General features: G+C 43.8%; 1 protein-coding gene across 1 annotated transcript; it reads left to right on the top strand.

Moving 5' to 3' along the window:
* Window positions 1–2462: 2462 nt before the first annotated feature.
* LOC135520153 (lipolysis-stimulated lipoprotein receptor-like) lies at window positions 2463–11158 on the top strand. Its single transcript, XM_064945511.1, has 10 exons — window positions 2463–2710; window positions 4053–4382; window positions 4577–4696; window positions 6684–6830; window positions 7378–7581; window positions 7765–7824; window positions 8134–8262; window positions 8563–8899; window positions 9032–9506; window positions 10155–11158. Exons 1-10 carry the CDS (start codon window positions 2671–2673, stop codon window positions 10188–10190), a joined length of 1878 nt encoding a protein of 625 aa, XP_064801583.1. The 5' UTR covers window positions 2463–2670; the 3' UTR covers window positions 10191–11158.
* Window positions 11159–11180: the final 22 nt, after the last annotated feature.

Genomic DNA, 11180 nt, shown 5'->3' with positions numbered 1-11180 from the left:
GGCAGGGAGTGTAGGCCGAGAGGCCAGGAGTCAGAGGTCACCAGGTCAATGGGGGCCTCCCTGGAGATCAGGAATTCCCCAGGGAGAAGGCCCAAGTGAATAGGTGTATGAGTGACACTGTCCTTCAGAAGGGCAGAGCAGGCTAATTCATGTTAAAAAAAAGCGAGATGAAATTGGACAAGCTAAAGGGTGTGCAATATAAAAGGATAGTTAGTGGACATTCTGAATCTTGTTTGAGGTCAGTAGGTCACATGACCAAGGAGCTATTGAAATTAGTATCATGGAAAAACATTGAAAATTCATGTAAAATTTCATGAAATGAAGATGGACAAACTAAAGCATGTGCAGGCCCACTGAGTGCACTGTCGTGGCCAAAAGTTGAGAATGACACAAATATTAATTTTCACGAAGTCTGCTGCCTGTTTGTATGATGGCAATTGCATATACTCCAGAATATTATGAAGAGTGATCAGATGAATTGCAATTAATTGCAAAGTCCCTCTTTGCCATGCAAATGAACGGAATCCCCCCAAAATATTTTCACTGTTCAGCAAGAGCCAGGACCGTCTCCTAAAGTTGATTCAGCTGCAGGATTGGTGCACCAGCAGTACAGAGCTTGCTCAGGAGTGGCAGCAGCCAGGTGTGAGTGCATCTGCACACACAGTGAGGTGAAGACTTTGAGGATGGTGTGGTGTCAAGAAGGGCAGCAAAGAAGCCACTTCTCTCCAGGAAAAACATCAGGGACATACTGATATTATGCAAAAGGTACAGGGATTGGACTGCTGGACTGGGGTAAAGTAATTTTCTCTGAATCCCCTTTCCGATTGTTTGGGGCATCCGGAAAAAAGCTTGTCCGGAGAAGACAAGGTGAGCGCTACCATCAGTCCTGTGTCATGCCAACAGAAAAGCATCCGGAGACCATTTATGTGTGGGGTTGCTTCTCAGCCAAGGGAGTGGGCTCACTCACAATGTTGCCTAAGAACACAGCCATGAATAAAGAATGGTAGCAACACATCCTCCGAGAGCAACTTCTCCCAACAATCCAGGCGCAGTTTGGTGACGAACAATGCCTTTTCCAGCATGATAGAGCACCTTGCCATAAGGCAAAACTAAGTGGCTTGGGGAACAAAACATCTATATTTTGGGTCCATGGCCAGGAAACTCCACAGACCTTAATCCCATTGAGAACTTGTGGTCAATCCTCAAGAGGCAGGTGGACAAACAAAAACCTACAAATTCTGACAAACTCCAAGCACTGATTTTGCAAGAATGGGCTGCCATCAGTCAGGATGTGGCCCAGAACTTAATTGACAGCATGCCAGGGCAGATTGCAGAGGTATTGGAAAAGGGTCAACACTGCAAATATTGACTCTTGGCATCAACCTCATGTTATTGTTAATAAAAGCCTTTGACACTTATGGAATGCGTGTAATTATACTTCAGCATTCCATAGTAACGTCTGACAAAAATATCTAAAGACTGCAGCAAACTTGAAAAATGTATATTTATGTCATTCTCAACTTTTGGCCACGACTGTACATTTTGAATTGTGTTTAAAGTCAGGTCACATGACCAAGGAGCTATTGAAATGTGAATGTTTGAGAAATTCATGTAAAATCTTGAGATGAAAATGGACAAACTAAAGGGTGTGTAAGATAGAAGGGTAGCCAGTAGACATTCTGCACCTTGTTTGAGTCCAGTAGGTCACATGACCAAGGAGCTGTTGAAATAATAAAAGTTTGAAAAATTTATGTAAAACCGTGTGAGATGAAAATAGACAAACTAAAGGGTGTGCAATGTGTAGGCCCACTGAGTGTACATTCTGAACCTCGTTTGAGTTCAAGTGGTCACATGCCAACATAATTATAATTTGGAATAGAAAATGGTGCTCACATTTCCACATGTTTATTAGCTTTGCAAAGCAAATTAATAATGTCCAAATCGTGAAAATAAGACCTCTGCAATGTTGTGTGTGCAATTTTTCCAACATCATGACACTTATCTGGAGTGTGGCTCAAGTGGTTTGAAAGCGCGATTATCGAAACCTGAAACTGTCTTTACCTCGGTATCAAAACAAATGTGAAACGTGTAAGATACCATCGCTAAGGATATTCAGAGTGAAAACTGTGTAAAACGAAAGTTCGCTGCTGCTTAGCATACAGGCAAAACAAAAAAAAAACTAGTTTCGAGCTAGGCCATACCAACTATCGCTACCGGTAGTTTGAGGTGGAATGGGTGTATCCCAGGTCACGTTCAAATGTAGATTATCAATGCAGAGTGCGATAAACTAAATAAACTGTAATAAAAACTTTGTTTTTTTTAAATTCCAACATATTTAACATTCAAATCCTAGGGCTGGCCATTGGAAACTAATATTAATTTCCAATGGCTCGCCCTAGGATTCGCATCAAAAGTCCCGTCCCCCCCATTGTGCCAGAGGCTTGGCAATCTCACCTGTCTGGTCCGCCTCCTACTCGCATACCTACGCCGTGAGACAAAATGTCGGAAGGCCTACCTAGTTAAGAAAAAAAAACAATACATGCTTGGGGTTCTACAAGGTTTCTAATGGCATTTATGCAGGCCTTGAATTAATTAAGTACTATACATGGTTTTTACATTAAGGTTTTTAAATCGAGACTTCTCTAAAATATACTCACTTCGGATCGAAAGATGTTCCTGATTTTCGTCGTGACCGTCCTTATGGCAACAGGTAGGGAGAGGAAATGCTATGTTTTTCGAGAAGGGAGGGTCAGGGCACAATTTAATCAATAAGTTCGTTGCTGATTTGTGTATTTCTTAATAAACGTCTTATTTTAAACCGTTTATATTAACTTATTTTGATGTCGAATTCGTAGGGGAAAGTAGCATTGTGCTCAATTGTATTTTTTATTTTTCATCGTTAGAGGTGACTTGGATCTCTGGAGTTCGTTGTTTTGTCAGGTGTTGATCACCAAATGGCTACATCTGTATTAATTTGAACATGTATAAATGCTATGTATACAGTTTTGTGTAGGCTTTGTAAAATCACCACCGTATAAGTAATATTGAGTGTTTTTCCTATAGAAAGAAAATGTATAACGTTAATAATAGTCCTATGTATTTTTCAGATAATCATTAGTGGATTTGTGATTCATTAGTTAAATCACAGATATCCAGTTCTCCAGTGGTGGACAACAATCTATATTTACATGTCAGAATACAGTAAACTAAGGTTTACTAGACACTTTCATTTTAATGCCTGAATCATAGTCAAAGCCTTTTTTAAACTTTCAGATGAAGTATTCATCATATCATAATATGTTTGACTCCTGACATTGTTTTGTGCACACACATGGCCTGGAATAAGGTGAAGGGGTGTGATTTTGATAATATCACATCAACGATACTAGTCAGACTACCTCCCTATTCCAAATATGATATGAAACTGTAGTTCAACAGATGAGTCTATCCAGCAGGAATTCCACAGGGATGAATTCCACAGGGATGCTACCTTTTTGACAATTGAAGAGCGGTGAAGCAATCTTAGCAAGTTGACATTTCTGTTGGAGCCAAGTAACATCTAATATGTTCATGCCAAATGCCAATGTCTGCCTTATACATTTGATACCATTTTACCCCTTATGAAAAGAATAATTCAGTCAAAGCTGAACTATTACATAATCTCACTGAGTCTTAACCATGGGGTCAGCATCTAGGGCTAGGCTATTACTCAAATGTAGAGTTTTGTTGATGGAACATGCCCAGCTTAAGGTCTTGGTTACTCATTTTATCTATTCTCTATGATACCAGTCTTTAGTTATGACATATCGTTGTGACTGTCACATGCAGACTAGTAAGCTTCCTGCCACACCCAGAGTACCTTCACTCTCACAGAGCTGCTGAATTACAAATTAGAACATGTAGCAAATAATGTACTCACGAGAAAAGTACACTGCCTTCAGTTAACAACAAACACTTTCTTGCACACTGTTATGGGTGGTGAAGATATCTATCTCTACCTGCATTGCATTGAGATAAACTATCCTTTTTAAACACTCCTATTCACTCTCCAGGCTCCACCATGGCCATCTCTGTCCAGTGTCCTGTCAAGAGGTACGTGGTCATCCTGTTCCAGCCGGTCACGCTCACCTGCAACTTCCAGACGTCTTCCACGCAGCCGCCTGTCATCACTTGGAGGTACAAGTCCTACTGCAGGGACCCCATCCAGGCAGCCCTGAACCCCAGCAGCGCTGACAACATCCTGTCCCAGAACAACCCTAACTACAACGCCAACATTGAGTGTGCCGACAACATGCGGACAGTGCGCATCGTGGCCTCCAAGCAGGGCAGTGCTGTCACTCTGGGCGACGAGTACCAGGGGCGAAAAGTCAGCATCTTGAACAGTGAGTTTGACTTTTTGTGATTTCAAATGTGGTGTGTGTGTATGTGTATGTGTGTGTGTGGGGGGGGGCAAGCGCACCGGTGTGTGTGCCTGTCTCTGTCTGCATGTTACTTCCATTACAAGGCTCCTATATCAGAGTGAGTCTTGTCTGTTGCTAGTGTCCTCTCCTCAAACCCACCCTACTTGTATCTTTAGACGCAGACCTGAACCTTGCCCAGACGGCATGGGGAGACAGCGGCGTGTACGTGTGCTCTGTGGTGTCTTCTCAAGACCTGACAGGGAACAGCGAGGACTACACTGAGCTCATAGTGCTGGGTGAGTGGCTCCTATCCTCACAGACCCTTTCTAGAGCTCCCCTGACCTGCTGTCATCTTCCACCTGTCCACCACCACCCCCCCTCCATTTCCACCAAGTCCTATACTACTGCTCCTCACAGAACTGCTGTCCTATGAGGAACAATCACTTGTTTTCTCTGTGCTAGTTTCTCCTTAGTTCTCTTGGGTTTATTTGTTGCGTTAGCTGGACACCATGTGGAGCAACACAAAATCTAATAGCAGTAGCAATCAAATGTAAAAGATCTTGAAAATCCAAATCCAATTTTCAGGCAGTTCCACAATTTCCAAATTTGCTATTTGACTCCGGATTCTGTATAAATGAGACGGCACCCATCCAAGGCTGAGTGAAGTTTCTCCGGAAGGATCCATGACTTCTATTTTGAAGTGATTCATGAATCATGAACCACTTAGCAGGGACTTCCAAGAAGGACAAGTTGTTGTGAGGGAGACTCAAGAGGGCAAAAGTGTAGTCATTAATTAGAAAGATAGTTGGGGCTTTTTAAAATAATTGTGGCTTTTTTTCTTTCACAGAGAGAAAGTCAAATACCACTGATCTCCTGCCTGAGATTGACTTACTGGTTATGGAAGGTACTTTCCAGTTTGCCCCTTAAAACCAGTAGAGCTCAACCCTAGCCTAAGAGCCCTGTTATTTAGTAAACTAGGTCACTGTTTAGGTTCAGTTTCAGGAGAATGACATTTGGCCTGAACCCTCTTGCAAATACCTCACAGCTTTGAATGAGACGATATGTGGTCAATGTGGTTAGAAAATATAGAGTCAAAGAAGCAGCCTCCCTTGAGAAAGGCTGACAAAACTACGGTTTTGCTGGTTTGATTGATCAAGCCTGGTTGACTTTAACAAGCTTGTTGGTGTTTTTATCAAGATAGTTCGTGCAACGATTTTGTCTGTACTGAATCAAGCCTTTGTTGTCTATTTTTAAACATTACAGCATCTTCAAGGTCTAACTTTAGAATGAGGAACCACATTGCTTAACATCTCAAAATGTGCACTGACAGACAGCTAAAAAGCTACCAAAAAACACCTCTTTAAAGAATTTTTTTTTTAGTGAAGTCCCCTCACAACAATTCAAACAATGGATAATTAACCTTTGAAATATAAAATTAGTTGGTTGCATTGGTTAAAAAGTTATATTCAACTGTAACATTTTTTTCCCTCCTTCATGGTCGAGACCACAAAACTCTCAGCAGAACATCACGATAGCCCTAAAAGCTGTGACATTGTTGTAATATGGGGCAGCTCAGCACATAGCTCTGGTCTGTTTTGTGTTGACTCAAACCGCAAAAAAACTCTTCAGTCAGACTGCAGCCTATGACTTTTATAGGAAATGTGTGGTTGAATATATCCTCTTTCAGTATATTGGCATGTATTGTTTTTCTTTCCCGTGCAGCTAGCTCCCTCATCTGACAAGAATGACTCACTGAACCCATTGTTTGAAAAAAAATGAAAACCGAAACCTGTGTTATCTGGTTTCTCTGATGTCTGAAATGAACCTCTCGTGTAGATTCTCCATTGTTTACTGCTTGTCCTTGTGACTTTTCACACTACTCATACTGTAGCCTTGCATACTAGACCGACCATTGGACTAGCCATGCTACAGGTTCTAATACAAATGTTTATTTTTCGATACTATGGCTCTGTTCTCCAGTGTTCTTGATAGACTAGTAAATTGTCACTTTCTTGTCCACATTTTTGAAGATGTTAGCTTTGTCAAGTTGGCTTTTTGAACAATGGAAGTCCTCTACTTCTCTGGTTTAAACAGAGCCACAGGAAACCTAGAACTGCATGAACAAGTGCTATGTAAATACAGAAACATTAATATTCAACCACGCTGATAGTCACCCAGAGAACGCAGAGGAGATGTTTCATTTTGACTGAATGGCACACACATTAGCTTGCCTATACATGCATAATTATAATTTCCCCCCCTCTACTCTTTCTCTGTATACAGACTGGTTGTTGGTAGTACTGGTAGTGTTTGGCTTCCTGCTGCTGTTGCTCCTCATAGCAATCTGTTGGTGCCAGTGCTGCCCCCACACCTGCTGCTGCTACATCCGCTGCCCCTGCTGCCCAGAGAAATGCTGCTGCCCTCGGGCACGTAAGTACCACCCTCCACCCCTACTTGTCCCTTTTCTACTTGGCACAGAGCATCCTGCTTCGATGCCACTTTCACGTTAGTATGCCCATTCCATTCAACCAAACTCCTTTTTCTCATTTAGTTTCACGTTGTGAATTTATGACCCTGGCACTGTTTACCTTTCATTTGCCATTCTCATGTACATATTATTTATACACTATGTGCTGCTACTCTTATCTTCTTGTGGCTCCCGAGTGGCTCAGTGGTCTAAGGCACTGCATCTCAGTGCTAGAGGAGTCACTACAGACCCTGGTTCGATTCCAGGCAGTATCACAACCAGCCATGATTGGGAGTCCCATAGAGTGGCGCACAATTAACCCAGTGTCGTTAGGGTTTGGCCGGGGTAGGCCGCCATTGTAAATAACAATTTGTACTTAACTAACTTGCCTAGTTAACGCACAACACACCGGCAAATGAAGAAAGTCCTCCAGAATATCTATTTACAGTATGCCACCTAACTACAACGTCAATGTGTCGTAACGCTGTGAACTCACTCCTCTCAATTCAGTGTACGAAGCAGGCAAGGCGGTGAAGTCAGGCATCCCCAGCAACTACGCCCCCACGCTCTACGCTCCCAGCATGTACGCCCAGCCACCCTACGGAGAGGTCATGCAACAGCCCGGCATACCCATGCTGCCCTTACCCCAGGGAATGGGCGGCCCCCCACTACACCCCAACGGCTACGGACGGGACTACGACGGAGCCAGCTCGGGTAACTACAGCCCCTCTCCAGTTTTAACATGACATTTAGCTTGATAAAAGCAAGGACTTGATGCACAACTTTTTTTTCCCTCTGTGGGCTAATCCCAGTATTGCACATTTTCGCAGCAATGTGGTTTTCAATGCTGGTGTGAGGAACCTTTTGATAATCTCTGTTTTTGTTTTCTGCTTGTAGTTGGACATGGCTCCCAGGTGCCTTTGCTGCATGACCAGGACAGTGGTGCAGGAGACCAAAGTGAGTGGTTAAAATGCTTAGTGCAAATTCTTAGTCTGTTTGATTATTTGTGATAATACAAAAGTCTAACCAGAGCTACAGCTCTGCTCCCGAATCATCTCGGGGGCTGAAAAATGTCAGCATTTTGGGCTCATTACCATTTGCGTTCAGTCAATTCACAAATTAAACTGATATTCCCATTCAGATTTTCCACATTGCTTTTCAAAGGAATTTTAGTTTACGAAGCAAACAACGTTTTTTTGTTTACTTGAAATCGAATTGAGACCAACCCTGCTTGTCACAATCTATCATGATTTACTCCCTCCTCAGCTCGGAGTGGCTACCGTATCCAGGTGGACCCAGATGGGAATGCAACGCGGGCCATCTACTACATGGAGAGACAGCTAGCCAACCTGGATCCCACCCGGTCTGGTGACGCCGCTGGGAATTACAACCGCTGTGAGTCTACACATAAACACAGCCATGTCAACTGCACAGTACTGCGGAGAGCCTCAGAGTAGGAGTGCTGTTCTAGGATCAGTTCAATGTTGTGTTTTGTGGGTGTTGTTCAAGTGAAAGGGGGAAGTGTTTGTTCATTTCAAACGGAGCCGTCAACTGGCTTCATCAACTTTAATGTGTTGTAATGTTAATGTGATAGGGCTTTTTTAACTCTGTCTTGCACTTTATCTCTCTCACTGTCTGTCTTGTGCGTTTCTCCATTCTCTTTCTCCCCCCCATCTCTCTCTCTCTCTCTCTCAGTGGATGGGGGGATGAGCGAGGTGAGCTCCTTACACGATGACCCACGGGGCCGTGGCGGTGGACGCTCCCAGGCCCCGCCCCTCGCCACCGTGTACGACCAGGACGAGGCCATGAGCACCATCAGCAGCGTGTCCACACACGGCCAGCGGGGGCGTGACGACTACCCGCGGCGAGGAGGTGGGCCCTCCCCCCACATGGGGGCCCACGGGCGGGCCCGCTCCATGGACAACCTAGATGACATCGCCCGCCGAGACCGCTACCCCAGAGACCCCCGGGATCCCCGTGACAACTACCCTCCCCACCGCCGCGACGGAGGAGGAGCCAGAGAAAGGAGAGGGTGAGGTTCTTATTTGGCGCCTCTCTCACTCTTTCTCCTTCTAGTGCATGAGCCTTACTTCTCAAAGGTCGAATCTGCAGAAGATAATGATTCGACCCAGTTGTTTATCCAGTGGTTTTTTTCTCCCCTCAGCTCGGATGATGACTTAAGCAGCCGCGGCGGCTACGACCGCGGCCGTGACTTTGACGACCGCAGACGGCGCGACCCCTCCCCTGACGACCGCCGCCGCGGAGGCAGCCCGGCCAGTGGTCTCCAGGGGAGACGCAGCCGTAGCCGTGACGACCTGATGGACATCGAACGTGATCGGGAGCGCGGTGGCGGCCGTGGTGGTGGGCGGGACGCCTACGATGATAGCTTTCTGAGGGAAGCCATGGAGAAGAAGCGTCTAGGCGAGCAGCAGAGGGCGAGGAGCCGCGAGCGCCTGGACAGCAACAGCGAACGCTCGGACCGAGGCAGGGCCCCCCGCGGACCCCCTCCACTTCCCATGTCCCCGCCTTCCAACTACCCCGACCGTCGCTACGACGACAGCTACCCAGCCCCTCACCCGCCTCCCTACATTAGCGATGACGAGAGCTTGACGTCCTCCAAGAAGAGCAACCTACGCAAGGTCAGTCAGTCATCACAGGGTTCTGAATATGGGTGTTGAACATTCAGGGTGCCACTCAAGCCCACAGCATTATTTACTGCATTGCCATAATGCCTTATTGATTGTTTCTTTCATAGAACTACTTTCATCAACATAGTTAAAGGGATACTTCAGGATTTTGGCAATGAAGCCCTTGATCTACTTCCCCAGTGTCCAATGAACTCGTGGATGCCCTTTTTATGTCTCTGCGTCTTGCTTGAAGCAAAAGCTAGCATGCTGTTCCCCATAGCATTCCAGTCATTAAGCTAATGCTAGTGAAAACTTGTGAAGGGGCTGGTCACAAAAAGGGAGCCTATATGTTAGAGACGAGAGAAGAGTTCCACTCTCAGATTCGTAGATGCTACAGCGAGTTCCTCTGACTCTTGGGAAGTAGAAAGGGCTCCAAAATCCCGAAGTATCCCTTTATTGCTAGTTACAAAAAAATGTATAATCATATTTAGTAGAAGAAAATATATATCCAGATCCTAGTTTTGCCAGAATTGTGGTGGTATGTTTTAGCAGGTTTTTCTCATATGTATGCTTGTTGTCTCTAGACTGACAGTAATGCTTATAGTACAGTACTAGGCCAACTCATTCTGTTTGTTTCAACTCTCTTTCTTTTCTCTTCAGAATGGAGCCGTGAGTCGGGAGATCCTGGTGGTGTGAGACGTTCAGTATCCCCCAGCGTAACTGATCTGTCCTGTAACACAATTACTAGTCGTCTATGTCAATAGTACTAATGTTGCAAACTTGATACCGTGATTTTATTTTCAATACCTAAACTCAGATATCAAAATTTTATGCTGGATATTTATGTACAAATGACCTTATTGGGGATAATTTAGTAATTGTGTGCTTCATATTTACTGAAAACTTTGTCAGCCTTATGTCCTCTCAATTATTTTTAATGTACAGAATAGCTCTAACTGAAGCACTAAGTGTAGTGTATGGTTGAACATACCAAGGCTTAATTAAAGTAGCCTACACTGGAATTGCAATAGCCAAAGAAAACCAAAAATGGTTTTCATTCACTCTTTTTCACCATTCATTTTCACCTTACAGTCATCTTACAGTCAATGTGAGTAACCCGGAGCTTTAAGATTGTAAAGCAAGTATTAATTTGAACTTTTAATTATTTACTGTGAGAAGTCATGGATTTTTAAAATGAAAATTAGATCATGCTGTACATTTAAAATGGAATAGATTTTATTAGGGCGGGAGGTAGCCTAGCGGTTAAGAGCGTTGGCCAACTAACCGAAAGGTCGCTGGTTCAAATCGCCAAGCCAACTAAGTAAAACATCTGCCGATGTGCCCTTGAGCAAGGCATTTAACCCTAATTGCTCTGGATAAGAGCCTCTACTAAATGACTAAAATCAAATAATAGCCATGTTATTTTTACATTGTTTATTTAGAATTTTGGATTAGTTTTAACTGTCTGTCCAGCAATGATATTTGTCATGAATAATGTCAGCCATAGGCAGATTATATTTGTTCATTTAAAAAAAATGTTTTTATTGCTATGAAAAATGTACTCACTGCATTCTTGTACAGTCTACTTGTCATACCCACTGTCCGTACTGTGTTGACTGTGATTTACAACAAGCGTAATTTTACAATAAAGCTTTTTCAAAATGCTCAGGTTTTTTTTCTATATAA

This window comes from Oncorhynchus masou, chromosome 29 (genome assembly GCF_036934945.1).
Source record: "Oncorhynchus masou masou isolate Uvic2021 chromosome 29, UVic_Omas_1.1, whole genome shotgun sequence".
Taxonomy (NCBI): domain Eukaryota; kingdom Metazoa; phylum Chordata; class Actinopteri; order Salmoniformes; family Salmonidae; genus Oncorhynchus; species Oncorhynchus masou.
This window is presented reverse-complemented; position numbering and strand designations above follow the sequence as displayed.